The sequence below is a fragment of the Diaporthe batatas genome (genome assembly GCF_019321695.1).
Source record: "Diaporthe batatas strain CRI 302-4 chromosome Unknown Contig00001, whole genome shotgun sequence".
Classification (NCBI taxonomy): domain Eukaryota; kingdom Fungi; phylum Ascomycota; class Sordariomycetes; order Diaporthales; family Diaporthaceae; genus Diaporthe; species Diaporthe batatas.
This window is the reverse complement of record NW_025408548.1, coordinates 1,034,521-1,060,569: the sequence shown is the minus strand read 5'-3', so window position 1 is coordinate 1,060,569 and position 26,049 is coordinate 1,034,521. Positions and strand designations below refer to the sequence as shown.

General features: G+C 57.5%; 8 protein-coding genes across 8 annotated transcripts; 5 read left to right on the top strand and 3 right to left on the bottom strand.

Moving 5' to 3' along the window:
• Nucleotides 1–595: 595 nt before the first annotated feature.
• KVR01_000647 (uncharacterized protein) lies at nucleotides 596–1,699 on the top strand (the record flags this gene model as incomplete). The annotated part of the gene is made up of 1 exon (XM_044786935.1): nucleotides 596–1,699. One exon carries the CDS (start codon nucleotides 596–598, stop codon nucleotides 1,697–1,699), a length of 1,104 nt encoding a protein of 367 aa, XP_044650596.1.
• Nucleotides 1,700–4,156: 2,457 nt separating this feature from the next.
• KVR01_000033 (uncharacterized protein) lies at nucleotides 4,157–6,535 on the top strand (the record flags this gene model as incomplete). The annotated part of the gene is made up of 3 exons (XM_044791168.1): nucleotides 4,157–4,663; nucleotides 4,733–5,998; nucleotides 6,101–6,535. 3 exons carry the CDS (start codon nucleotides 4,157–4,159, stop codon nucleotides 6,533–6,535), a joined length of 2,208 nt encoding a protein of 735 aa, XP_044649982.1.
• Nucleotides 6,536–7,371: 836 nt separating this feature from the next.
• On the bottom strand, nucleotides 7,372–10,932 carry KVR01_000743 (ubiquitin-ubiquitin ligase HUL5; the record flags this gene model as incomplete). The annotated part of the gene is made up of 3 exons (XM_044787382.1): nucleotides 7,372–9,721; nucleotides 9,780–10,400; nucleotides 10,457–10,932. 3 exons carry the CDS (start codon nucleotides 10,930–10,932, stop codon nucleotides 7,372–7,374), a joined length of 3,447 nt encoding a protein of 1,148 aa, XP_044650692.1.
• Nucleotides 10,933–14,093: 3,161 nt separating this feature from the next.
• KVR01_000357 (uncharacterized protein) lies at nucleotides 14,094–15,020 on the top strand (the record flags this gene model as incomplete). Its single annotated transcript, XM_044792290.1, has 2 exons — nucleotides 14,094–14,264; nucleotides 14,511–15,020. The coding sequence occupies 2 exons, from the start codon at nucleotides 14,094–14,096 to the stop codon at nucleotides 15,018–15,020; spliced, it is 681 nt and encodes a 226-aa protein (XP_044650306.1).
• A 1,187-nt stretch (nucleotides 15,021–16,207) lies between these two features.
• KVR01_000893 (uncharacterized protein) lies at nucleotides 16,208–16,978 on the bottom strand (the record flags this gene model as incomplete). Its single annotated transcript, XM_044794366.1, has 2 exons — nucleotides 16,208–16,777; nucleotides 16,832–16,978. 2 exons carry the CDS (start codon nucleotides 16,976–16,978, stop codon nucleotides 16,208–16,210), a joined length of 717 nt encoding a protein of 238 aa, XP_044650842.1.
• Nucleotides 16,979–17,665: 687 nt separating this feature from the next.
• Nucleotides 17,666–20,618, top strand: KVR01_000957 (uncharacterized protein; the record flags this gene model as incomplete). Its single annotated transcript, XM_044783255.1, has 8 exons — nucleotides 17,666–18,583; nucleotides 18,842–19,013; nucleotides 19,199–19,233; nucleotides 19,339–19,511; nucleotides 19,669–19,940; nucleotides 19,997–20,190; nucleotides 20,305–20,407; nucleotides 20,434–20,618. The coding sequence occupies 8 exons, from the start codon at nucleotides 17,666–17,668 to the stop codon at nucleotides 20,616–20,618; spliced, it is 2,052 nt and encodes a 683-aa protein (XP_044650906.1).
• Nucleotides 20,619–21,029: 411 nt separating this feature from the next.
• Nucleotides 21,030–23,151, bottom strand: KVR01_001051 (uncharacterized protein; the record flags this gene model as incomplete). Its single annotated transcript, XM_044794303.1, has 6 exons — nucleotides 21,030–21,141; nucleotides 21,321–21,452; nucleotides 21,676–21,769; nucleotides 21,978–22,101; nucleotides 22,242–22,407; nucleotides 22,460–23,151. 6 exons carry the CDS (start codon nucleotides 23,149–23,151, stop codon nucleotides 21,030–21,032), a joined length of 1,320 nt encoding a protein of 439 aa, XP_044651000.1.
• Nucleotides 23,152–23,554: 403 nt separating this feature from the next.
• On the top strand, nucleotides 23,555–24,480 carry KVR01_000100 (uncharacterized protein; the record flags this gene model as incomplete). The annotated part of the gene is made up of 2 exons (XM_044789392.1): nucleotides 23,555–23,592; nucleotides 23,643–24,480. The coding sequence occupies 2 exons, from the start codon at nucleotides 23,555–23,557 to the stop codon at nucleotides 24,478–24,480; spliced, it is 876 nt and encodes a 291-aa protein (XP_044650049.1).
• Between the last annotated feature and the right edge of the window lie 1,569 nt (nucleotides 24,481–26,049).

The window sequence follows — 26,049 nt, the reverse complement described above, 5'->3', positions numbered from 1 at the left end:
ATCACTTGAATTATTCACTTCACCCCCCTTTCCAGGACAACCCTGTACTCAAGCTTTCCCCAGGGGACCGTGGTAGCTTACCAAGTTTCCATGCCAATTTCCGCCAGAAAGGTTATTCAGACCCACCGCCAAGCAGACATTAAGTGAGCACTGAGAGCATGCTATAAAGCCGCAGTGGCCCCGCATGAAGCAAGCCTGGCCAGCCCGTGGTTCTGCACGCGCAGCTGGAGGACCCGGCGCCGAAAATATACATGCGTGTCTGGGCGCCAAGGCGGTTTGACTCGCCGTGAACCCTCCAAGGCTCCCATAGTGGACGAGGCTCGTGCAGATCATCGAGGTCGGCCATACCACCAAGGACGCTACCCAGGTATAAGGTCAAAGGCGCGCGTCATGCGTCACAGCGGCGTGAACCCAGGCATTGGCCAACAGCAGAGACTCCCGCCCTACACTCATTTTTATCGCGGCCTTGACATACCCGAACCTTGATCTTGCCTCTGGCGTGACGACAAGTACGCCATTCCCTCCGTCCGACCAGGCTTACGCACAGTATCCTGCGGGAGGAGAACATTGAAACCAGCTACTAGTGCGGTCGAAGATGCCCAGCCTCACCAAGGCGACAGCCCTCGCGGCGGCCGTGGGCTCCGGTGCCCTGGCGCAGCAACTCACCTCGTCGCACCCGGACCTCGCCGACTTCGCCGTGTACGACGCCAGCTTCCAGGACATCCTGGGCGACAGCGCCTCGATCGAGCTCATCTACAACGCCACGGAGCCGCTCTTCCACGAGGGCGCCGTCTACGTCGCGGCCGCGGACACGCTCTTCGTCAGCTCGAACCGCATCCCGCTGCCCGAGGGGCAGGCCGACGAGAGCACGAGCGACCAGGTGATCAGGTTCTCCGCCGTGACGAACGTGTCGGCGCCCGCCGCCCAGGACGGCGCCGCCCCGCCCGCCATCGCGGTGCAGCCGCTCGACACGTCCAGCATAGTCCTGCCCAACGGCGGCGCGCTGCACGCCGGCGCGGAGGGGATCCTCTTCACGGCGCAGGGCAGCAAGACGAGGCCCGCGGGCATCTTCTCCATCCCGGACCCCATAAACAGCCCCAACGCCTCGGTGCCCGTGGTCACCTCGTTCCTGGGGCGGCCGTTCAACTCGCCCAACGACGTGGTGGCGAACCCACAGGACGGCGAGGACGGCACCATCTGGTTCACGGACCCGTCCTACGGCTCGTCGCAGGGGATCCGGGGCCCGCCGCAGCTGCCCAACCAGGTCTACCGGCACGACCCGGCCGCAAACGCCACGCGCGCCGTGGCGGACGGGCTCCAGCAGCCCAACGGCCTCGCGTTCAGCGCCGACTTTGGCGCGCTGTACGTCACGGACGCGAGCGCCTCGGCCGAGGACCCGGCCGGCGCGGCGACGATCTACAGGTACGACGTGGTCTACGACGCCCCCGGGACGTTCCTCGCCAACAAGAGGGTGTTTGCGTTCGCGCCGGCCGGGATCCCGGACGGCATCAAGGTCGACGCCGAGGGGAACGTGTGGGCCGGCACGGGGGCCGGCGTCGCCGTGTGGAACGAGGCTGGCGACCTGATCGGGCAGGTCACGGTGCAGGGCGGGGCGTCCAACTTTGGGTTTGGCGGGGACGAGAAGACCGTCTTCGTGCTGGGGGAGAAGCTGCTGTGGAGGGTGAGGCTTGATATCTAGGGGGTAGACGAAAGAAAAGAAAGGGTATTCTTGTACATAGAATTAGGGTTGAATGAATGAAAAGAGCCTTGGCCGTGATGGATGCATGTGCACAATCGATCCCGTCGATGAGGGTGTCGAGGGCTCGACGCGGCTCGCCGGCTCAGCCTTGGCAGATATGCGTGCCGGGCCACCTGGCAGCGGCGTGCAGGCGGGCTGGCGGGTGTCCCGATGCCCCTAAATTCGTGCATGAGATCAATGCACGCATGAAGTTCGAGTACTGCATGATGACGAAGATAGAAAGGCATCAAAAGAAGCGGGCCGTGAACCCTGGTAGACAGTTTGACTGCACTGGCAGAACTGACGAGACAGACCGATTCACCGAACTGACTATAGGAGAAACAAGATCCAGGAACGGGCCGCCGGGTTTGCCAGGTGGGCTTTCCCTGGGTCTTGGTTTGTGTTGCTGAAGATTGACGGGAAACACAGATCGGTAGAGAAACAACTACACCGACCCTATTCGGTCACGATCACCACGATCAACAATATGTGGCGACCAGCCTTGTCTCGGGGCAGCCAGGCAGCCAGGCAGCCAGGCAGCTTGCTGGTTGACCCCTCCAGGATCACCAGTGGGTGATTGTCGACTTTTTTTTGGGCCAGAAGCCCTCGCACATGTTCCGAGGTGGTGAGGTGCGCGGATTAAATTGCGATGCCAATTCGGGTAAGGCGACTCGAGACACGAGGGCGGGCTTGGCACGCCGCTCAGTCTCAGTTTATTGCTCAAGTTAGTCAGTTCACTCGGTCTCGGTTGAGAGGCGATGTTGATGATGGTGGTGTAGATCCATTTGGACGTCTTCGTATAGTGCTGGATGCGTGAAGGACGTGTTAGTCTACCCATTACGGAGTACTACCGTGCCTAGGTAAGCGCACCTGGGCAGCACACTGACCTTCACCCAAAGTCTGGTGCACGCATCTCACACAGGGTTCCATCAGGAACTTCCAGAAACCCCAAAACATGTCAAACCCCGGGCTGGCAAGGCAAGATGGGATGAGCTCGCTCACTGTCGCCGCCCATGGTCAAACACTGGCTCCCACAGACGTCCGTCTGTCTGGTGGGGCTCATGTTTCAACACGGCGCACGCTGGACCAGACACGCATGGCAGTAGTCGTCACTGCTCCCTCATCCTCTGCGCAACTGGCGATGCTCGAGCTCGCCACCCCAATGCGGCCAAGGGCGAATCAAGCAGCCGATCCCCCAGATTTCAGATTTCAGATTCCAGATTTCACCCATCCAACTTCGGAAGAGGACAAGAAGGAGGAGGCCAATGGGTCCCCTACTGTGTACGTATAGTAGTACGCTCGCAACTCGGATGATCCCCGTCGCCTCTCTCACTCCCACCTGTGCCCCAGTGGCCCCGGCATCTGCTCCTCGGCTCAACCAGGCTAGCCTGCATGAGGCTGCGGGTGGCCCGCCCCCTTCTCTCGCATTGCCCCTGAGCTCTGCCGACGCTAGGATGGTGCTAATGTAGCAACTGATGGGGGTGGACTGCGGACCAAACCACACTTTAAGGCTGAGGCCGGCGTCAGCCATCGCCCATCGGGCAGGCCAGCACTTGAGAACAGGCCAGACAGAACACGGACGGGCAGACAGGACGCTCCGGCTGGGCGTTCAGACTTGAGAGAGTTTGGGGGATTCTTTACGAGTCGTTGGCCCGACCCATCACTGATGCCTCCCCTGCAAGCTTTAACTCTGCCCTTACAGTGTGCCTTGACACCAGCCCAAGCTTGGAAGCTTATATTCTTCCCTCTTGCAGACCCTCACTCACTCTGACCACTGGCCGATCGACAGCCGCCTTGCCTTTTTCTTTGCCTTTTGGATCTTTGAGACTATTCTTCAAAGTCAATGCAGCCGATGAGACACTTTCAGCATCGGCAACAGCTCCTGGAGTCCTCGTGCTGCTGAATCTGTATCATTGCTCCGTAAGACACACTCACCTTCGGCTAAGTACCGGGGCCCTGGGCTGACGTGCGGAACCAAAGGCGCCGCCTCGCGACGGTACTAATTCTAAGGGTGTTCCCGAGGTCGACTGACTGGACCGGGCTGGTTGCTTGTGTCGGTACTCGCTCACACATAACACACTCACGCATACGCACACACACACACACATTAAGACGCTTGGAGTCGGCCGTTTCAGCCTTGTGCCGGACACCCTCCAACAAATCCCCAAAGCTACTTTTCTTCCCCAAGTGAATTGAACAAGTCTGTTCACGTCAGAGGACACTGCAACCCTATCTACCGAGCGGGCAAAGGACTGGTTTCCCGGAGGAAGTGTCGTGGTCGTGGTCGTGGTCGTGGTCGCCGTCGTTGTCGACATGACCAGACAGCGTCCATCATAGACTTGCCCTCATCAACTCACTCTCACTCACCCTCGCCCACCCCTATACTCTCATCCCCCCGCCAGCCCCCCTGAAACGGGTATGAAGAAGCGCGTGGCCATCCAGACGCCCCGAGGCATTCGGTATCCAGGAGGCCTGCCCTCCCCGCGCCGCAACAACATGCTGCGCTCACGCCAGCAGACATACACCTTTGTCGCCGGCGTCTTCATCCTCTACGCCATCTTCGCCACGACACGCACATTCCTCCCCGTGGCGGACCTGCCCATCCTGTCGGACATCGAGCCGCCCTCCTTCGCCTACGACAAGGCCCCCGTCTCCGTCACCGACGATGGCGACTGCCCCGAGTACGGCCGGTGGGCCGCGCACCCGCACGAGCCCAGGTCCGCGGGCAGGCACCGCCTGCCGTACCAGAGGCCCAGCCCGGGCTGCAGGAAGATTGTCATCCCCGAGGTCGAGGAGGTCATCCGGGAGATGAACAAGACCATCAAGGACCCGGACCTGTTCCGGCTGTTTGAGAACTGCTTCCCTAATACGCTCGACACCTCTGTGACGTGGACGGGCGTGTCCAAGACCAACATGCAGGAAGAGGTGTGCCCCTTTTGCCATCTATTGCCACATGCGTGATGATAGTAGACCCTACTGACACTCCTCCCCCAGCTCACCTTCATAACAACGGGCGACATCCACGCCATGTGGCTGCGCGACTCGGCCAACCAGCTCCAGAGCTACGTGAGCCTGCTAAAACCACCATCAAGCGACAAGAGCAGCAGCAGCAGCAGCAGCAGCAGCTCCTCCTCGTCGTCGTCATCATCATCCAGCAGCAGCGGCGAGGGCCAGCCCGGCAGCGGCAAGCTCGCCTCGCTGTTCCGCGGCGCCATCAACCTCCAGAGCAGGTACATCCTGGCCTCGCCGCACTGCAACGCCTTCCAGCCGCCCGCCGAGTCCGGGCTGGCCCCCGCGGACGGCGGCCACCGCTCCGACTTTGTGAGCCCGCCCTACAGCGACGCCGTCGTCTTCGAGTGCAAGTACGAGCTCGACAGCCTGGCGGCGTTCCTGCAGCTGTCGTGGGACTACTACTCGCGCACCAAGGACGCGCGCTTCTTCGTCGACGCCAGCAGCGGCGGGTCGTCGTCCCCCACCACGGCGGCCAACAGGAGGAAGAAGGGGGCCGGCAAGGCCGCGACCAAGGGGGGCGGCGGCGGCGGCAGCAGCAGCAACAAGAAGAGGACGCCCAGCAACAGCGACAAGACGACGACGAGGAGGAGGGGACCCCGCCGCGGCGCCATGGACGGCTGGAAGGACGCCGTGGAGGCGATCCTGGACACGGCCGAGGCGATGCGCGCGCCGACGTACAAGGAGGACGGGATGGTGCCCGACGCCCCCTACCGCTTCACGCGCACGAGCTCGTCCTCGACCGAGACGCTGCCCAACGGCGGCAACGGGAGCCCCGTGCGCAGGGGGACGGGCCTGGTGCGCAGCGCGTTCCGGCCCAGCGACGACGCCACCACGTTCCAGTTCCTGATCCCGGCCAACATGATGCTCGCGCGGTACATGGGCCTCTGCGCCGAGATCGTGGACCGCGTCGAGAGGGAGGAGGCGAGGGTCGCTGCTGCGCTGGAGGCTGCTGCTGCGTCGTCGTCGTCGTCGTCGTCGTCGTCGTCGTCGAGTAGTGGTGGTGGTGGTAGTCCTTCAAGCCAAGACGTCGTGGGCGGTAGTAGCGCCTCTGACTACTACGACGATTCCATCGGGGACGGCGAGGATGAGGATGAGGACGACGACGACGCCGAGCCCCTCGCCGACAGGATGCGGCGCATGGCCGCGGAGATTAAGAAGGGCATCGAGACGTACGGCAAGATCAAGCACCCCGAGTTTGGCGAGATCTACGCCTACGAGGTGGACGGGTACTACTCGACCAGCTTGATGGTGAGCAATAACAGCCCCCTTCCATCACGACAATACACATATATACCCCGTCGAAACAACAACCACAAAAAAAAAAAGACAAAAATCTAACATCCCCAACAGGACGACGCAAACCTCCCCTCCCTCCTCTCCTCCCCCCTAACAGGCTACGTAGCCCGCACAGACCCAATCTACAAGGCGACGCGGCGCTTCGCCCTGTCCGACGCCAACCCCTACTACGACCACGGGCCCGTGATAAACGGCACGGGCGGGCCCCACATCGGCCCGGGCATGGCGTGGCCCATGTCGCTGGTGGTGGGGATCATGACGAGCGACGACGACGACGAGATCAGGAACCTGCTGGGCCAGCTGGTCTCGTCGACCGACGGGCTGGGCCTCATGCACGAGAGCGTCAACGTCTGGAACGCGGGCATGTGGACGCGCGCCTGGTTCAGCTGGGCCAACGGGCTGTTTGGGCAGATGGTGCTCGACCTCGCCGAGAGGAAGCCCGGCGTGCTCAAGAGTAGCTTCCAGGGTGGCGGGAAGGGTCGGTCATGACTGGGGCGGGCGTCTGGCTCTCTGCTGTTTGTGCATCGGGTTTTGCATACATGCGTGTGCCGGGGTGGGTGGGTGAGGATTGATGATCTTGGGAAGGCTGGCGATAGTAGCCCCCTTTCCCTACACCATTTTCTTTCAAATAGCCGGGGCATAACTTGCATATAGAAGCGGGATCTGAATTTCTTTGCATTATTTCATATGACGAACAGCTAGTTTATCGCACTCTCAGCCTTGTGATTACAGCACTGCCTACTCAGCCCTTGGTTTCGGGTTGATTGGCCGTCGTCCACGGCTTGCGTCGCAGAAGGCACCTTTGAAGTACCAGAAGTGGTCTCAAATCATCATCGTTAACTAAACATGTCCGCACAAATAAACCTCCTGCCCCCTCAAAGAGGAGGTCGTCCTACGGGAGGCTGCTCCATAGCATGTAACACGGTATTTTCCCCAAGCTGCCATGGGCAACTCCTAATGGGGAAACCTCCTGTGCCTCTTTTTCTTAGGGACTCCCTCCTATAGGCAGATGAACCGGGTCCAGGACACGGTCCAAGAGGTGGCCTATTGTGAGAAGCCACCGTGAAAGCTGGATGGTAACTGGTCAGGTCGGCTCGCTTTCCTCGTGTACGTGCACAGGGTAAAGGGTATGTATACGCTGGTTGATTACGTCCCTACGGCTGGCTGGCTAAGCCCTCTGGCTAGCAGCAACATGAATGACCGTTATTTAATGCCCTTTACTCCACGCAAAACATATTCGAGACCCCCTTAACCGTAAAAACGTACGGTCTGAACTTTTCGCCGTTCCGCCCGCACGCCACGGCAGCCCGAGCCGCGGCCTCCTTCTAGCTCAGATCGAACCCAGCACCAGACAGCACCGCGTACAGCAGCTTCTCCTCCATCTCCTTCTCCGTGCGGTACATGGGGAGCTTCAACAGGTTGACACAGGTGCTGGCGCTCGGCAGCCGCGTGGGGTCCGACCCGCCGTCGCGGATGCTGAACGCGGGCTTGAGCTGGCCGAAGCCGAGCAGCGGCGCGCGCGGCGTCGACGTGACGTACTTGAGCACGGCGCGCCGGTTGCGGTCGGGCAGCCTGTGCAGCAGGTCCCAGAACATCTTGATGACGGGGTGCTCCTCGCCGTCGTCGCCGATCTGGTACAGCCCCGAGTAGATGGTGTGGCGCCGCAGGTCCTCGAGGTCGATCTCGGTCGAGTCGCCGCCCACGAGCCGCTGCAGCTCCGACTGGTTGAACATGCTCAGCCACGCCGGCTCGATGATGGCGCCCAGGCCCTGGAGGAACGCCCGTGTCACCCGCGAGGGCTGCGCGACCAGCCGGTGCCGTGCCACGTAGTTGATATATAGGAGTTTGTTCTCATTGGTGACGGTCATCTTGTCACCGTCGGGCGCGAGCTTGCGGGTCGCAATGCGGACCGGCTCGTCCGGCATGGAGATCTGGTCGTCGATGGTGAAGTCCAGCCCGAGCTCCGACACGTCGCCGGGGTAGTTCTTGAGTTTCATCATGTTCGCATAGAGGTCCTGGTCGAGCTCTCTCAGGTCGTTGATGTTCGCGCGGTACCCTGCGTCGGACGCCGATGCTGCCCATTTGAGCAGGAAGAAGCCGGCAAAGACGACGTCAATTAGGATTCCCTCGTACAGGCACTTGCCGATTATGCGCCCGAGGAATTCGTATTGCTCCAGAAGATTCGTCATAGCCTCCCTCCATTCCGGCGAATCGGGGGTTAATCCTGTCTCGCGAAGCTTAGTTTGCCGTTGATCGATGGCACACGGGTTGGGGTAGAGAGAGTTCTGGCTGTTGGCGACAAACAAGCCCTGCTCGTCCGAGAAGGCTTCTGTGGTGGCGCTCATGAGAAACTCCTTGGTAACGCCCCCGCCGTCGATGCCCGCTTCGGCCATGTCGAACTGGTCAACAAACGTGATCTGGATCGGCTCCTTGAGGCCGTCCTGCAGCTCGTAGAACTGCTCGTATGCATCCTCGAACACCCGTCCCCGGCGGACCTTGGCCGTGTGGCGCCCGAGAACCTCCTGAGCTCTATTTGGCGACGGCATGGTGTGCATCAGACTCATGCGCCACTGGTCTGCTTCGACGTGGCCATCTCTCCGCCTGATCTTGTCGAGGAACACAAACTCGCGGAAGATCTTGACTCGCGTGTCGAAAGGTATGACAAAAGGCATGTTGCGCAGGATTTCAAGCTTCGGCGCGACAGTCGCAACCTGTAACTTCCGCTGTTCTTGTTTGTGAGCTGCCCTCATCCTCTCCAGCCGTGCGTTGCGCGCGGCTTGGGTCGTATAAGCCGGAGTTATGTACGAGTCCTGTTCGTCGCTGTCGCTGTCCTGCTCAAAATTGACGTCTTCGTCTTCACTTTCGGCATCTTGGATTTCCCGCTGCCTCTGGTCCTCGGCCACAACAGCAGACTTGAACCCCTCCATATCAAATCTAGAGGTCATGAGCCAGTGGTCGCGAGGCAGGAATCCTCGTCGAGAGTCACGCTCATAAACCATGCGCATAGCTTGTGTCACGGTTCCCCTGAACGTATCGAAGTCCACACCCGAAACCACGCTGTATGTCTCTTGTGTCGTGCTCGACTCGTGCAGCGCCTTCCACTGGGAACCAAATAAATCCTGCGCATTCTTGTTCACACGCGAGGTGTGTCTCGAGGCATGCTGACGCAGGTCATTTGCGTTGTAGTACAGCGTAAAAGAAAGATTCCTCAGGAACAGCGTCAAGCTTTTGAGCTCCTCCAAGTCAAGCATACACTGTCGCAAGCGGGACACCTCGAGTGTCTGGACATTCGCGGGGCCAAGTGGGAAAAAGAAGTCCTCGTCATCTGTGAGCCGTAGGACAAAAACGTAGAGTTCGAGGAAAAGTAAGATGGTCCTCCATTCGCGGTCCCACACCGCACCGCCCTTGGTTGGGGCAAGCTGCTTCGAATTTTTGCCCTGCAGGAGATCGAGAGTGCTGCCTCGCTCGTCCGACATGACACTCAGAAAGGTCTTTGTACGGGCCATAGCATTCCAGAAGAACTTTACCGAATTTGGGTATGAGGGTATGTCGGCGAGATAGAGCCTCATGCGGATGTCGTCGCTGAGGGCCGGGAAACAACGGATCAAGGTAAGAATGTATGCCGCAAGCAGGCTGGCCTCGTCGGATTCCTCTTGTGAAGAGCCGGCAAAGTTGCTATGATCCGGTTAGTAGTTGGACAGAAGATGAGTGGTAACATCTTGGGCGTTCTCACCTTGTAAATCTTTCCAAAACATGAGTGATCTCGTCCTTCTCAACCAGAGACTGGATAGACTGTTCTATGAAAGATGGGAGGCGTTTCTTGGTAGTGGCTGAATCTGTCGTTGTGTGTCCAATGTGGTACTTCTTCAACTCGATGTGCAGGCTGGAGAGCTGGATGTACAGAGCATGCAAGTACGATGGTCCGAGCGAGGAGTCCCTCGTGGCATTCCCCAGGGCGATGAAATGGGCCAAGAGCCATAATCTCGAATCTGTCTGCTGTTTTGAGGCCCAACCAGCGGTATAAGCTTCCAGAATGCCAGATGATACCTTCTCTGTGTCGATCCGCTCCGCAAAACCACCAACATTGCCCTCGAACAACTTGAGGTTTGGTTGAGTCAGGAAGCACAGAGCAAATGCATTCGAGGCCTGCCGTTCTCGGTCCTGGGCTATAGGTATCAAGATCGCCTGTTCCAGTAACGAGAGGCTCTCGGTATCTCTGATTTCCTCGTTGCGACAGTAATTGGCGATGATTTCGAAGAGGCTGTCCAGGTTATCGCGGGCGGATTCGAATCTTGTGGAGAGGATTCGTATCACCACTTCCAAGTTTGAGCGGGAAACTTGACTGTAGCCAGAGCTAGCGACAAATGTCAGATATTGGTATGCGGGTAATGAGCGCTTGGGGCTGTTTACCTCTGCAGGAAGACGAGTAGATGTCTTGTTAACCTCCTTATTTGTGAACTGTTTGCTGTCTCCCCGGATCTGAGAAGGGAGCAATCAGTTTGAAGGAGGTCTTGGGAGAAACGCTCAAGTCGCATGCGGTCGTCGGGCATCCGAGGATCGAGGGCGGCAAGCACAAGAGGGAGGGCTTCGGCTGCCCTTGTTCGGGGGTCGGTCCGCGACGAGTCGTTGTAAAGGGCGTCGAGGGCCTCGCGTCTTTTGTCCTTCAGACGTCTCCTCGAAGCATGGCCCCTCCATGTCTTCTGTATTGACTGTGCGGCCTTGAGCTTCTCCCTCTCGAGCTGTCGCTTGTTGCGTTCGGCCTGGGCGTCAGCAACGGTCTTGGAGGCGTTGGAGGAGCTGCTGGGCGACCAAGGGTTGAGGTTCTTCTGGCCGCTCATGTTGACATTTCGCGGCCGCCGAGAGTTTCCCGAGAATGTGGGAAACATTTTGATGGCGGGATCGGTCGGCGGTCGGCGGTCGGCGGTCGGTGGTTGGTGATGGGTGATGGGTCAGCAGCAGCTCGAAGGCCGAGTCAGATCGAGCAGAGGCTCTCGGATGCGGTATTCGGAGGGAGGGGTGAGGGTTAAGTATGCTGGAGAAGGTCAGCAGTTTTCCCTGTAGGGGACAGGGGACGATTCTCTAGGAGGGTATCCTACCGGATTATGTCCCCCTGGGTTATTCACTACGAAGTTGTTCAAGCAGAAGGTTGGTTGTCCCGTAAGAGGATATCCGGCCCGAGGGTATCGGACCCCTAGAACGGCGCAGCGTGAGCACGTCACAAACAAAACCCAGGTGCAATGGCCTTGGCGGTGACGCGGATGCGGTGCCGCGCCCGCCGGGTTTAGCGGCGCCCTCGTTCGGGCCTAGCGCTGACGCGGACTCCACCCGCCGCTTTGCTAATTGGCCCGTTCGCTACGTCGCGACCGCATGTTTCGCGTGGCAGCATAAATAGAGCCCGCCTCCCTCCTGTCCCGAGCTTGTACTCTCGACCTGACAACCCCTCAACTTCCACCACTTCATCCTCGCCGACAGCGCCGCTGCGCCTTCGTGCTCATCTCGTCAAACATCCTTGTTCAATTCCACCCAACCCTCCTGGCCCTTCGCCTCTGGGTCGCACCATCGCGTCTCGCGGCATCCAACTTCCGCGGCTCGCTTCCACCGCTGGCCGTCTAGACTAGACTCGCCCGTCCCTCTCCATCCCAACCCCAATGATTCCGACGACGCGACACTCGTCAACATGCTCTGCGCTGAGCGACTACGATGGTTTCCACACTGAGCTCCAACAGCACCTCATGTCCGCGCGCCGCCCACCGTTCCGAAAATATCCGTCCCTTCGTCCTGACGCCTGACTCTATGTCTGCCTAGCGGATCCTGGACGCAACCCACATTGCCTGCCTGTCCTGACCAGTCACAAAAATGCCGCAGATGCCGTTGCGTCAACGCGGAGACACCAGGAGGCCTCTTCCTCGCATGGCTTTGCCCAAGACATCCGACCTTGTGGGCTGGACGCTTTGTTGGTCGTGGTCGGACCGATTTCTAGCGTCAGCTGCGGCGGGATATGCAGGGGCAGGTCACGCGGGAGATATCGCGTCGACCTGATTCGACTGTTGGTTAGCCGTGATTCAGGCCGCAGCGGGCAGAGACGGCGAGGAGTGGCCGGAGACGAGGTTGTGGTAAAGCGGTCCAATTGGAATGAGTCCCGGAGAGCAAAAGGAGGGGATCCGGCAAGGGGACAAGCTGGACCCGAAGATGACGTGGCCTCTCTGGTGTTACGAGTTGACTCGCGACCTACATCCCTGCGCGCGCATGAAAAACGCCCCATGCCTTTGGTCGATGGCGAGGCAGATACGAAACTAGGAAGGAGCTTAGAGGCTGAGTCGACGGCGCGTGAGAGCAGCTCGGTGAGATTTCACCATCCCGTTGGTGGCTTCGGGAACGGCACGGCCAGGGAGAGTGACGACCTCATGCAGAAGGTGCAGGAAGGGCACCGCGCCTGTATCACATCGGCTAAGCCGCCCTGGGCAGTCTCCAGAGATACCGTGGACCTTGTGCCATCAAGCCAGGGGCGTGATTCGCAGCGACGACGATGTCCTGCGAAGGCGACCTCCGGATGCCTCCTTTCCGTCTCGGCAGCTGCGTGATTGGCAGAGGTACGAGGGAGTGGTGTGTCGCCGCTGCTATGAGGAGACGCTTATGGCCGAGCACGTTTCTCGCAAGCTGTTGGGATTGATGGAATGGACGGGCAGGGGGAAATGCAGACAAGCTCTTCTTCACTGGCGCTGTGGCCAAGCCCTCCCTCCCGCTCCTCGCACATAAATTTCGCTCTTCCCCCGCGTCCACCACATTGAAGACGCTTTGCTTCGCGCCGAACACCCCTCGGAATCCGTCCTCAAGTTTTTTGACTTCCGCAATTCGACTGCCTCAGCGCTCGCAACACGATGGCGAACATCTCCCTTGATAGCCAGATCTTTTTCAGTCTCCCTTCAGCAGCTGGTGGAAAGCTTACGAGCCGAAGTCGTTCGCCTCGGAATGGAGACCCCTCTGTTGCCTCTTTCGGAGGCAAAGAAAAGCTACAGCGAGATGTACACGACAATGGGTCCTCCCTGGCCGATGCAATCCTGATTCCTAGCGATAGCGAGTCCGATGACGGCGACTTCGACGACGGTCAATCCGATACTTCTTTCCCGCCGATTGACGAGCTTGTTCCACCAATTAGACACATTGTTGAATCTGGCAGCGTTGCCGGTATAAGTATGTAGCCGAATTCTCATCCCTCGGTGGGCCATTAGATTGACGTATATAAGCAGGCAAGAGTTTCAACACTGCATCCGGTAGCGACGCTGACGCGAAAAAGCCATCGGCCACCGATGCAGCCAACTCAGACGGCCGGAGATCCCAGCCGCTGGCGCTCGCTGTAGAAAGTCTGAGCCTGCCTTTCGAGGGAGTTCAAGATCGCTCAGAAGAGTCATCCCTCGCCGGGATGGTGGAACCAAGCCGAGCGACTACGTCGAGGCGGCTACAAAAGCCCGGCGCGGAGTGTGCCGCAGCTTCTCCGTCATCATCTTCGCCGAGGCCACCGTCCTCGCCCACGCCTCAGCAGACTGATCCCTCTCCAGAGAATGACGCGGAGAATCCCCTACCCGAAGCCGGTCTCGCTCTCCGAAATGGCGACACTGCAGGCCACATCAGGGTCCCAGATACACCAGGTCCTTCCCCCGATGAAGACATGGTCGACATGCATTGGTCTGAGTCGCAGCGCGATCCTCTGTTTGGCCAGCAACGGACACGCGACCCGGAACCTTCTCCAGGGCCGCCTACCACAACAGCACCGCGGCGACTGTCTAGGCCGCCCAGGGCCGTACAGCAACACGAGCCGGTTCCCCAGGGCAGTCCCTCATGTGAGGCAAGACAGACATCCCCTTCTGCGGACACGTGCGGCAAGACCACTACGGAGATATCTCGCGTGTTACCGCTAGGAGTGGAGGCTTCACACTTGGTTAGCTCAAACCATCCTTCTGTGCCTTCTTCACCATCTGAGAACGGCACATTTCGAGAGAGCACGCCACACCCTATCTCAGCAGGCAGAGGCGACCACGATGACGAAGCCATGCCGCCTCGCGTCAAGCCGAAGGCAGGTCGCAGGAGGGCTGCGGTTCGCTACGGGAATCGTCATTCTGTTGACGCTCTCGACATTAATAACCGCAATGGCCGGGCTGAAGGTGTGCAGCAATCCGACAAAGACGATGACATAAGCCCGCCACTTCGCAAACGCCGCAGGGTAAGCTCTCGTCGTAATACGGGTCCTTACCGGCAAGATGCGGATAACGAGGTTTACAGCCCTTCCCAGGACAGCGACAACGAGCGGGAGGCTCGGCCACGCCATAAGCGCCGCCGATCAGGCCCCCGGAAACCCGCTCCCACAACAGCCACCGGACGGCAGACAAGTGCGAATTACGCTGGTACCGGATCACGCCAAGTCTAGATTCCCGGCCCCCCTTCTTCATAAGGTTCCAGCGAACACCAGAAGTCTGTCAAAGCGCTGTCTGCAAAGTTCACAGAATGGCTACTTGAGACCGCAGTCGTCAGGAGCGCAATAGTGGATGGTGTGACGACGTTTCAGCTACAGTTTAAGGCAGACCTCTACTGTTCAAAGCATAGTCGCCGCGTGCTCGGCGGCCCACAATCTGATTGCGGGTCCAACTCGCCGGCCAAGTGGCACAACTCGAAGCCAGGGCCTATCGCGGGTGCATTGACATCGGGCAAGACCCCTCCGGTTCCCCAGTCGGACGATGACGTGCAATCCCTGCTGCTGACAGAAGACGCTGAATGGGAGGTCGACAAGATTTTGGAGACCAGGAAGCGAGGAAGAGGCAGCCAAATACTTGTCAAATGGGTGGGCTTCGAGAAACCAACCTGGGGACCATTGCGGAACTTTCTCGGGACGGAAGCGCTAGGCGCCTACATGGCGGAACATGAGGACATCCCATCACTTAGCGCCTCAGGGGGGCCGGGCGAAGATCATGTCGTGCGCTGAACCCTGTGAGGGCCTGTGGGGGTGGACCTGAACGCAGCCGAGGGGAAAAGCGCCATTTTACTGTAGTAAAATCGCGATTTTGATGCTAGCTGGGAGCTAATGTATTTACAGGGGACTTAATGGTAATTGTGGGGTAGATGTGTCCACGGATGAAAAAAAGGGGTGTCCCTCGATTAGACCTCTTAAATAACCCCTTAAAAATGTAGATCCACATCATTCGCCCTCAATCATGAAGTCTCTTCTAATTCTGCCTTACCTAGCATAATGTTTCGCCTTATAAATTCGGATACGTTTGGTCCTTATACATCTCCCATCTTCAACGCAGTATTCGTGGCGCACTAACCCCTGGGCCAGTAAGACCCTACCAATGTTACGTTTGCCTCACTTATGCAAACACGCCCGTCTACTCTCAGTAGCTGGCACTTAACGCCACTTTATTGCGGACCCATGACTAGCCTAGACCGGAACTCGTAGAACGAGCGTCGGACACGAGAAGGGACATTCAGTCTACCTACTGAGCAAAGCTCCCCTACTGACGGACGTGGACTAGCAGGCATATCCCAGGGTTTGGCAGAGTGAAGGGGAGCATCATCGGGTCCGTCAGCTCCGCTGGGCTGCCCTCTCAGGGTTAACGAGTGGAGGCTTGGCTATGATTCTCACGCTCTCACTCGTATTGAACTTCCAAGCGGAGAGAGGAAATTCACGTACGTGGAGCGTCCGGGCGGGTCTGACTGCACCGCCAGCTAGTCCTTGCCACTGCCCGTCCATGCCTCCTCGGTGTAGGAAGTCGGGAGAACTCCGATACACTGATCCCACCCCGTACCTCTGCCAATCACGCAACTGCCAATTCGGAAAGGAGGTCTCCAGAGATGTCCGCCATCGCAGGGTATCGTCATCGTTGCGAATGACATTCACGGCCGCACCTGGTGGTACATCGTGGTTCTGGATTGATACCTACACGTATATGTAGTACTAGTTGGATAAAATGATTAACAGGCGCAGGGCCAAGACTTGACAGAATCCCCGATTTAAATAACAAAACCAAAGGAGGGTAGTGGTCTTTGGAGCCAGAACGCTGTTAAATGGAAAGAATGATACGCGCCCGTACTACTCTCGATGGAGTTACGATCTGCTCTCGAAGCACTCGGATTGTTTGTCTTGCAAACAGCCTTGTCCACACGAACAAACTAGGCAACAACAATCAACTGCAGCGCGTGTGAAACAATAGCGTGTCCCTCGGTTCCTTCCGGGAGAACCTCGCCGTTGATGTTGAGGACAGTCTCCTGCGGTGGCTGGCCGGCAAAAGGATCAGGAGCGTGGCCCAGATGGGTGCCATTCCTAGTCGTGCTACAGGTGACGTTGTAGTGGCTGCCGGATCGAGTTGTCGTGCACTTGAGTTGGATGATGCCTGGGACTGAGCCATCAGCGTATTGCGCGTAATCCGCGGTCGCGAGCCAGTCCGTAGTCGTGGACGTCTCGACATCCCGAGCAGGCAGCCAACTGGCGTCGGAAACCAACACGGTCGAACGGACTTGGCCCAGCTCAAACTCAGTGAAGACCTTGTCTTTCGGGCAGATGGAGAGAGCCGTCAGCGCAAATATGTCCTGGGCTCCGAGGTCTAAGACAGCAGCCGCAAACGTAGCGACGAAGTCCTCGTGGGCTGACAAGTCCATGCCTGGATTGGTGGTGAACTCGTAGGCAATCATGGTCCCATCGGGGGCTGCCTTGAAATAGAGGCCACGCATGTTGGGGGTCTTCTGAGGAATCCGGGGGCTACAGAGAAGGAAGTCTCCATGACTTTTCCCTGAGACGGTTTCGTAGACCATGACTCGCCCTTCGGGTAGATCGAAGTGCTTGTGGACAAGGTGGATAGAGAACTTGTCTGCGAGTCCATGAGCGGCAATAATGCCGAGGAGAATGGCATGTGCCTTGGGATTGTTGGCTGCGGCGTCCGCCATGTTGTCGATGTGAGGAAGCTTTTTGTATTCAGCAGAAGGCAGGGGACCTTCGTGGAGGCGTTTATTGTTGAGAGGGCTGAGAGGAAGAGACATGATGGGCAGTGAATCGGGGTGATATAAGCGGTTAGGTGCTGTGAATGGAATAGGACGGACTCAATGAAGGCAGACGTGACAGCCTTACGCAACCCTTGAGCAACGAATTGATCGAATTGAAGCAAGGGATGGGCGGGCAACAGAATAGCAGCTGGAGAATATGGTGCTGTTCGAGAAGTCTGCAGCAGGGTCTGACTGACGAAAAGAGCCTTTGAGCGTGAACGCGGGGAGGCCTTCCTCGACTTTTCTACTTCCACTGACTCCGACAAGCAAAGTACTCTGGACTGAGATGCATTTTTACTGAACGAGATAGGAAGGTAAAATGCAAGAGTGAACCAACATGCATTCAACCTGCAGGAGTGTTGGCAGTTGGTTCAACTGGCATGTTTCTAGCCAATCAACGCTCCCGGACGGGATGACTCATAACTAGCCAATCGGGTCCGGTCCCTGCATCCAGGGCTCCACAGCCTTCCCCACTCCAGGCACCACTCTGATTAAGCTCTCCTTCTATCTTCCACGGGCTGCGCGCACACCTGCACACCTGTCACCGCCTCCATTTTTCTTCATCTACATCCTCACGAGATCCTCTCCACAATGCCAATGGTCACCGCCGACAAGGATCTGCCCAAATTGCTCGATGCCCCGGCGAAGCAGGTCAAATGGGCAAAGAAGCTGGTCGCCGAGCATTTGGGCAGTACCGCGAAGCGCATTGACAAGCCTCCAATGCAGGGAATGTTTAGTAGGACCCTATTCGTTACCCTCGCTGACGGTCGTGAGGTGGTCGTGCAATTTCGTACCGAACCGCTTGACGCCAACGCGTTCAAAACCGCCAAAGATGCCCTGGGCTCATTTGTCCCAAATGCTGAAGCACTCGGTAATGAAGAGTTGGAGAACGCAGGTGCCTGGGCTTACTCCCTCACCCGCATGCCAGGCAAGATGTGGCTGCACGGAGTCGCTGGCAAGGGAGCCGAAGGGCGTATTGCCATCAACAAGTCACTGGGCCGTGTCTTTTCGAAGGGTTATCTCGCTGATAATAGCCACAAAGCTGTTGAAACCAAGCTTCGACCGCACCTAGACGCCATTTTAGCGTCACCGTTGGAAGATATCCTCCCCTATAAAGCGACTACCGAGAGCTTCGCCAGAAGGCTTGACGAGTTTGCGCACCTCCCGCTGTGGGTTGCCCATTACGATCTCAACAGTGTGAACGTACTCATCGACGGAAACTGCGAGGTCACCGCCTTGATCGACTGGGAACTGTCTACCCCGCTGCCGTTCGGGGCCGGATTTGGCCGTATCCACACCCTTGCTGGCGAATTTACCGGAGGCGAGTTCTGGATGCCGGATGAGTTTGAGGTTGCGGAAAGGGGATTTTGGACGGAACTGTTTGACGGAATGCCGGAACACATTCGAGCGATGTTGGAGAAGCGCCTTGACTTGGTCCAGGATGTTGTCATCCTTGCGACCTTACTGAGTTGTTTCTTCTTTGAGGATGGGAAGATCGGCGTTGGCCAGGTTACTTTGAAAGCACTTCCCAAGTTTATGACCTATCGAATTCCTTTCGTCCGAGGGCAAGAGCAGCCGTATAGAGAATGATATGATGTCTGGGATAGAATATAAAAGGGGCATGGAGAAATAGCTGAGGATCTTAGATCTAAGGGCGAGGAGAATTAAAACACCCGAGACATATTGGGACACACCTGCTCATTTCACTCACTCACACACACACACACACACACATAAAAGATTGCAGTAGGGTGTGAAGTGTTTTAGCCACTCCTCCCAGATTGCTTCTGGCTCCGACTGATACAAGAACTGAACCTCGACTTACTTGACCTCTACCTATGGCAATCCCATCTCTCCAAGCACGTTGATGAGCGGAGCATTCCGAATCTTGAGGGGCCTTTAGTCCAAGTGACCCACGGTGTGGTCGCTATTGTTGCCGGTACGCTCGGGATAGTCCATATCGGAGTGATCCCCCACGTTACAGCCTAAGACCAGGCCGGGGTTTCCCGATGGGAAGCGGACCAGGAGACAGGTTCGCGCCGCCGAACGCCACGCTCCTCCACAAAGAGATTGCGGGCGAACCAGCTGCGGGCCTCCAGCTCTGTTGTTCACGTTGCTTCCTAGACACGTCAATCCAGGGCCGGGTATACCTGCGGCCGGTAGGGTGACTCACGAACGCCCATGGTTGCAATGACACCCGTAAACATGAGGCTCTGCTTGCGTGAACTACATGGCTGCCTGCGTTCGTATGAGCTGTACCCCAGTCATGCGATAGTGGGCGCGGTGTCTGCTGCCTGGAACTGAGCAGTACCAACAAGGGTTTCGTGTCGATCTTGCCCCACCGCGGACTTCAGGCCCAAGAGAAGCTGCATCCTGCCAACGGCGCCTTTTGCCAAATCGAACCACTCCGAGCCACTCTAACCACAATTGGGGCAGGGTGCGTTATCCGGTCTGTCGTCGCAGCCAGTGGGCTCGAGGGGATACGGCTCCATTTCTCCGGTGGTTAAGCCGCGTCCGCGACGGCGGAATAGTGACGACCCCGCAAGATACCCGACGGCCAATCGTTAGCCGCCCCCACGCCCTGATGCCTAAAGAAGTGGATTTTCGTGTCGCCGAGTCCAAAATCACCTCGACCCAAACAACTCTTTTGCAACTGCTTTTGACGAAACGAACGACCTCGCGGCTTGCAGCAGGCCTTTTCCGTCGGCCAGCCTGAGCGCCGATAGAAACCTCATCCCCCCGCGCGTCAGCACGTTCCTTGCCATGAACAGCGGAGTTTCCAAGGCGCGGACCCGCCGCTCTCGTGTGCAACTATCCAAGGCCTTGCAAGAAACGCTGCTGGACGCTATTGCAGATAGCATTGCAGGTGCGCATATCGATGTCCCCTGAGACCGGGAAGACTTGTTAACCCATTAGGTACAGACCTTCCGCGGAGCCACCGAGAGCAGTCTCCAGAGAGCGGAGATCCCGCCGGAGACGCGACACCCGTGCAGGCTCGGAAGAGGCGACTCGACGCGACAGGTAGCGATCCGTTGCCCGCGAAGAGAGCCCGATTGATACGGACGGACACGCAACAGCCTGGAGTTGAGGACGAGAAAGCAGAGCAGGCGGACAAGGTATGACATCGATCACCCATGCACGTCCACAACTAATAGGGCAGCTCGTGCAGACAACTCTATAACAGCCAAGGCCCAACCCTCCTAACCATCCATACGCCTCGTTCCTTAAAGACTTCGTCGACCCCGTCCATTCGGCCCCCGGTCCCGCATCCATCCACACCTTTATTTTCGAGTGGCTCGAGTCGGTCGGATCGGATCGAGAGAAATAGTGCCGGTCGGATAGCCATCTTTACCATTTAGACGACGTCCCCGTTTCGAGGAACCTTACGAGATTGGCACCGGACATGGGCTACACACGGGATGCTGATGGGTTTGTAGTGCCGCCGACGCCGGCTTCTACCAGGTCTCGTTTATACCGTTCATACCAGGCGATGGAGGATTCTGCTTCCAGTACTGCCAGCGTTCGCCATCCGTCTTATCGTTAGAACAACCTAAACTTGAATAACATTAATATTAGGCATGCTAATAGTTAACTTCCTGGTTATATTTCCAGTTATATTGAGATATTATGGGTAGAGCGAGACTCGCCTAGTCCGTTGTTCGAACAAATTAATGGATATCTTGACAGGATGGAAGACCTGTAAAGGGGATGCACTGAGGCGGACGTGGAAGAATTCTTTATAGATATGGTGTTTCCAAAAAACTCAGACCGGACCTACGGGCACCTGGCAGGCTTGGAGAGTTTCAAATTATCCCTGATGTCTTCTTACCTTATTCCCAACAACCCTGAAAGCCAGTTTAGGGTTTCTGGGCCGAAACCTGATCTACTTTACGGGTACTCCGGCGCTCTTAGGGATGGGGCCTTCACCCAGCCACAATTCTTAGCCCAAGAGGGTCTATATTCTTGAAATGCATGGTTTGCGGAAGCGACAATATAAGGCTTTAGGTTTTCGTTCTTCGCCATTGAGTTCAAAGCTGCCGGAGGTACTCGCGGCGACCTCTGGGTTGCTACAAATTAGTGTGCGGGTGCTTTATTAGCCTGCCTCAACGCCATCGACTAGCTGAATACCTCGCTTCGAGACCACTAGAGCGTGCAACGTGTCGACAACTTATCCTATTGTATTGCCGTGGACAACAATATTGCCCAGCTCTATATATCGTGGAAGGAAGACGGTTTGAACTATTACCTCCAACGGGTTGACGCTTTCCTATTATCGAGGCCAGAGGATTTCAAGAACTTTTGCAAGCAGGTCCGAAACATTCTCGATTGGGGAAAGGACACACGCTTGACGCAGATTAGGGATGCATTGGATACCATCCTTGAGGAAAACAGGAAGAAGGCTGCAGAACATGCGAAGTCCCGCCTACCACCATCCGATGGTTCTGCCACCACCACCAGCAAGAAGCACAAATCTTCATCGTCGCACAGAAACAGCAGCAGTTTCAACAGCGTGCAAGGACCAAGCGGCGGAGCAAGTGGGGCGTATTTGGAATGGGATGAGACGACCTCACAACAAGCCCATGAGGAGCTATCTTGCCCACCTCAGCAACTGCAAAGCTTCATTGATGCTGGCGACTAAGGGAGAGCGACTACCTAGGCTAGGTGGTGGGTTGTACAGGTGACCGACCGTGCAATCTGGAATGTGGGACGTGGGTGTGCAGAAGCCAAGAGTCGGGAGCCACCTGCGCCCGAGCCCGGGCGGGGGTTGGCCGCGGCCGGGGCTCTGGCTGGCGTTTCCAGCCCGCGGGGAAGGCGTTTCAGTCCCGCGGGGAAGGCGTTCAGTGCCCACCGCAAAGCCAGGCTTTAGGCAGTGGCGTGGTGGGGCGGGCGGCCACGAACAGACCGCGACGAACCGCGACGAAAGGACCGCGACGAACCGCGAGCAACAGCGACGAAAGGTCGCGGCGAACCGCGACGAAGGGGCCGCCATAAACAGCGACCAAGGGCTCGCGATGAACAGCTACGGTCTAGTGCCAAAAAGCACAAGTGCGAAGTGCGAAGTACAGTGTAAGATTGCGACAATGCGTAAGGTGCAAGTACTGCGACATCTTCAAACCTCCAACCCAGTTCTCGGCCCATCTCTCCCATCCAGTAAATACTCCCGCACTTGCGCCGCCACACTCCGCGTATCGCATGATTGCCCGGGTTGGACTGCCGATTCAGCTATTTTGGCGAGCTCCCTGCAGACGATGGCAAGCCCGGGAGGAGACGTCTGCGCGATGTGGGATGCTAGGAACTTCAACGTCGGTACGTTGAACCCTGAGGATCTATCGCTGTGTGATAATTAGCTTCGACGAGACGCGAAAGTAGAAAGGTGGTATGTACGCGACAGTCTCGGCCACGTCCGAGTAGATGAGGAGGGAAAATGGCGGTTGTACTGTAAGGTCCCTCAAACGCCTGGCATAGCGTGTGCGCTCCCCGAGCTTCCTCTTCGTCGTTGGCCGCCCTTGAGCGCTCGCGTATATATCGATGGCGAGGCTCGAAGCGCCATAGCCGGACCGAAACTCGACCCTCCCATCCCGATGGTCCAAGTCGATGATCTGCTCGAGGGACTCAAAAACACGTAGTAATTGCATATAGGCGAGCCTTTTGAGCATGCGCGTGCTCTCTCTACCAAAGATGATGCTGTCCAATTCCTGGAAGGCGGTAACGACGCGGGGGTCCGAACTGGTGATGTTGTCCGGCAACGCCGTCTTCCTAAGTATGGAGATCCAGCTCGCCAGAGCCATCTCACAATTGTCGGCGAAGAAAGCCAACGCATCGACCCGGATCAGGCTAGAGGAAACCTTGTGGATTTGTGACCAGTCCCCTTTGTTCGCTCTCTTGGCCCGCAGCCGGCTCCCTGACTGCTTACGCCTTGCTACCGTTGCCGATCTCCTGCGCGAACGCTTGCGTCTCTTGGTGTTCCCCGCCTGCACCCGCTGTGACTTCTCGGCGATAGCCGGCAACCGGGGACTGACCATGTTGGAGTCCGCGCCGGTTCGAATGTCTTCGTCGACCTCCATAGCATCATACATCCCATCTGTGGCTCCGGGTACGACAAGTGGCTGCTTGCCGGAGAACCTGCTACGAAGAGTATGAGGTTTCAGGAACTGTGAGCTCGGCGAGGTGAGGCTGGCGAGCGTGTGGTTCGTTCTATATACAGGTCCAATCGCATCCCAAAAACGCGGCTCCGAAAGGACATGGGCCGGAAGCCGGGCTTATGGCCTGGGAGCCGGGATCACGGCGGCTAGCCGCCCGACATTCCGGATCCTCGCATCGGGGATCCTCGCATCGGGGATCCACTCGGGGATAAATGGAGGCACCCTCTATTGGGAACCCCATCCCCAGTCCTCCCCAAGGCCTTCCAACCCAAAAATGCATCCGCTTACAGTTTCCGCAATGAAAGGAGCAGCTGGGCCGCTCCAAGCAGCAGGGGCAATGGTCCTACCGGATGTAGACCTCGACCAGTTGAAGCAGTAAGCTGCCAGGCGAAAGAAAAGCATCCATTCTAACGCGCTGGCACTAGACTCTTGACGGAACCGGTCCAATTCCTCGTTGGTGGCGACGGAGTCGCTTTTCACATCTGTCGAGGCCTTCTGTCTCGGCTCTCCGGCCCATTCCATACTCTCGTCCATGGCGGGATCCCGTCAACGAAGGGCTGCGTGGACTGGATGGTTGTCGAGGAGGCAGTCTTCTGGCGGTTCGCTCAGTTTGTCCACACCGGCTCGTACACGGACTTCGCGCCGGTCGGGGAAGACGGGCCTTACCATAACAACAACGCCAACGACAGCGTGGCTGGCGGAGCAGAGGAGCAGGCAGACACCAGCAGCTCTGGCGAACGCCTGCTACCAGCCTATTCCGGAGCCCATCCCAAGGCTTCGTCGGAATCCCACGAGATAGAGAGAAGCGACGTGTTCCGATTGCCGTACTCTCTTGTCTCCTACGAAAGCGCCGCCAACATGTGGCTCATCAATCGATTCTATACCGCCCCGCACTCCACATCGTGCAAAGACCAGGGCGGGCCGGTACGGCTCCCGTCCAAGCGAAAGTTCGAGGAAATATCATGCAATTGCGGGCCTTCCGAGAAGAAACGAGACTGTATCGCAGCGTTCATAGCGCAGTGCGGTAGCCTCCCCCCCAGCATCGAGAACGAGGAGGGCATCAAACTTCGCGGGGACGTGTCGACGCGCCGCACCAGGTCTGCTGAACAATTGCTCATTCACGCCAAGGTGTGGTTCTTGGCCGAGAGATACGCCGTGGCGTCGCTTATGGAACTTGCTTGCTCCTACTTGGTTGATGAGCTTGCGCAGTGGACCATTTCGGCATCGGACTTCGTTCCGAAGTTCAGCGCTCTCGTCCGCTAATGTGTATGCCAACCGCACGACTGGGGGATGCCGGCTCCAGCGGCTCGTAGCACAGTTCGCGGCTTGTATGGTGGAGGACGTGATCGACTTCGAGGGCTGGTCTGGGTTGTTGGACGAGGTGCCGGATTTTACGACGGATTTGGTTCGTCAAATGACGGACCGCTTCCGGTGAAGTCTGGTGACGAGGAGCTTTGCAGCACCGGGGGCGGGCGACGGTTTCGTAGTTCTTGAGGCATCCGAAAGGTTAGGAATACGATCTCTAGTTCTGAGAATTTACTTCTGTCAGCGGCAGGGAAATAGCGGTGATAACCGTGGCCGCGGTGCCCTGCGCACCAATGTTGCGAACGGACCTACAAGCGTAGCCGTCCTGCTCGATTCTCATTCCACCGTAAGGAAAGTAAGTGTAGCTTCACGTCGCCAAGCGGTCGTCCTGATCGCGCCGCCTACCCAACACCCCAGACGGATAGTTTAGATCGCGAAAGGGGACGGTATGTCGGGGGCATCAGAGACGTCTATTAAGAAAGATAGGAAAAGTCTTGCGTAAGCCTTGATTTTGTCGGAGGAGCCACGTCGGAAGGTTAGAAGGCCGTATGTCGTAGGGTTTAGCATAAGTCCGCCATTATCAGGTTAATGTGTCTACAGCCCAGATTAGCTAATGCGCCTCGGCCCCTATATTAGCCATAGGGGCTGGTGGAGCTGAAGATTTTGGCTTGAATTCTGCGGTCATGTCGCTGTGTCTTGAGTGATTGAGAACCGTGAAGAGAGCTTCAGTACTACGGCCTGAGGAAGTTTTAGATTAAACCCGTTTGATGTTTGAAAACATGAAGCAAAAATTAATAGTAAAAGTTGTGAAAAGCCTCGAATGGGCACGGCTGCGAGGCAAAAGATGCTCCCAGAGAGGTGGGCGAGCCGCAGGTAGCTAGCTGGCTTGCTGGCTGGCTGGCAGAACGGGCAGGCAGGCAGGCAGGCCAACGATGAGGCAATCAATCAGATGTCATCCCGCGGGTGCAGCTGCAGGGCCGCCCCAGGACCCATGGAGCCAAGCCGAGCTTCTGGAACTTTCAGACGGTGGACGGGGTGCTGGGATTTAGTCAGCACAGAGCGAGTGCTCCGTAACGATAGGTAGCACGACAGTGCCACAGCACCACACACACAACACAGTACCACAGTAGGGGACAATTCCGACCCAGCTGACAGCTTCGGCCAAGAAGGGGTCCAATGGACCGACAACCTCGGGAGGACTCACCCCAGTGTGCAGTGCCCCGGCCCGTGCCTTTCGCCCAGTGCACGGTACAAATGTGTGGCAGAGACAGATCTTGAGAAACACATCTTGGAGATTCATTACAGTTGATCGAGATGGGTCTCGACTCGACAACAGACATCTAAATCGAGAAGTCCTCACCAACCTCGCGGTGGGGCTCTTCCCCGGAGTCCCGCTTCATCATCTGCTCCTCATATAAAGGACGTCGTGATGCATCTGACCCAGCAACTAGCATCTGTTCGACTCGCGTTCTTGTTGCTTCTTGACGCTGGGTGAAACCACATCGACGTGCAGACAAATAGTATTCT